The 437-nt window shown below is 39.4% G+C and overlaps 1 protein-coding gene across 2 annotated transcripts in view; it reads left to right on the top strand.

Annotated features, from left to right (window-relative positions):
* Positions 1 to 420, top strand: part of vsig10l (V-set and immunoglobulin domain containing 10 like) — a 6,045-nt gene extending 5,625 nt beyond the window's left edge. For both annotated transcript variants that reach the window (XM_020590066.1, XM_020590067.1), the window contains exons 11-12: positions 129 to 215; positions 308 to 420. In XM_020590066.1, coding sequence (XP_020445722.1) covers positions 129 to 215; positions 308 to 382 — 162 coding nt within the window. In that variant the 3' untranslated portion in view covers positions 383 to 420. The remainder of the gene's footprint in view (positions 1 to 128; positions 216 to 307) is intronic.
* The last annotated feature ends 17 nt before the right edge of the window (positions 421 to 437 follow it).

Here is a 437-nt window from a genome sequence, read left to right as displayed (position 1 = left end):
TATATATATACACCCTACTCTTCATATCATGCGTCAGATACACTGTGTAATTATTCATTAACATGACCCCCAGTAAAGTCTGCATCAGTTATTTTGCTTGTTGTAGCTTCTCTGTTCTCACTCAACAGGCAATAACAATCCAGTCAGCTACAGCTCCTCATAACCTGCTGACAGGAGGGATGAAGTCACCCACTGACTACAACCGATTACAGCAGGTAGTCTGCCTAATGAAACATATCAAAGTGGAAGATCAATTCTTCTTTTCACTCACTGTAAGTCAACTGACTTGTTTCTCTTTTTGTTTTAGACTCGCTCTGAAAGGCCAGTATCTCTCCCCATGTTTGTTCCTCCAGAGCCTGTCAGAGTTGCTACAATTGTCTAAACTCCAAAGTTTTTGATGGGTATACTAATTTTGTGTAGAAGGCTTTATTTATATA

Source organism: Monopterus albus, unplaced genomic scaffold (assembly GCF_001952655.1).
Source record: "Monopterus albus unplaced genomic scaffold, M_albus_1.0 scaffold11.1, whole genome shotgun sequence".
Lineage (NCBI taxonomy): Eukaryota > Metazoa > Chordata > Actinopteri > Synbranchiformes > Synbranchidae > Monopterus > Monopterus albus.
Note: the sequence above shows the minus strand (reverse complement) of the source record. Positions and strands in the feature narration are given on the sequence as shown.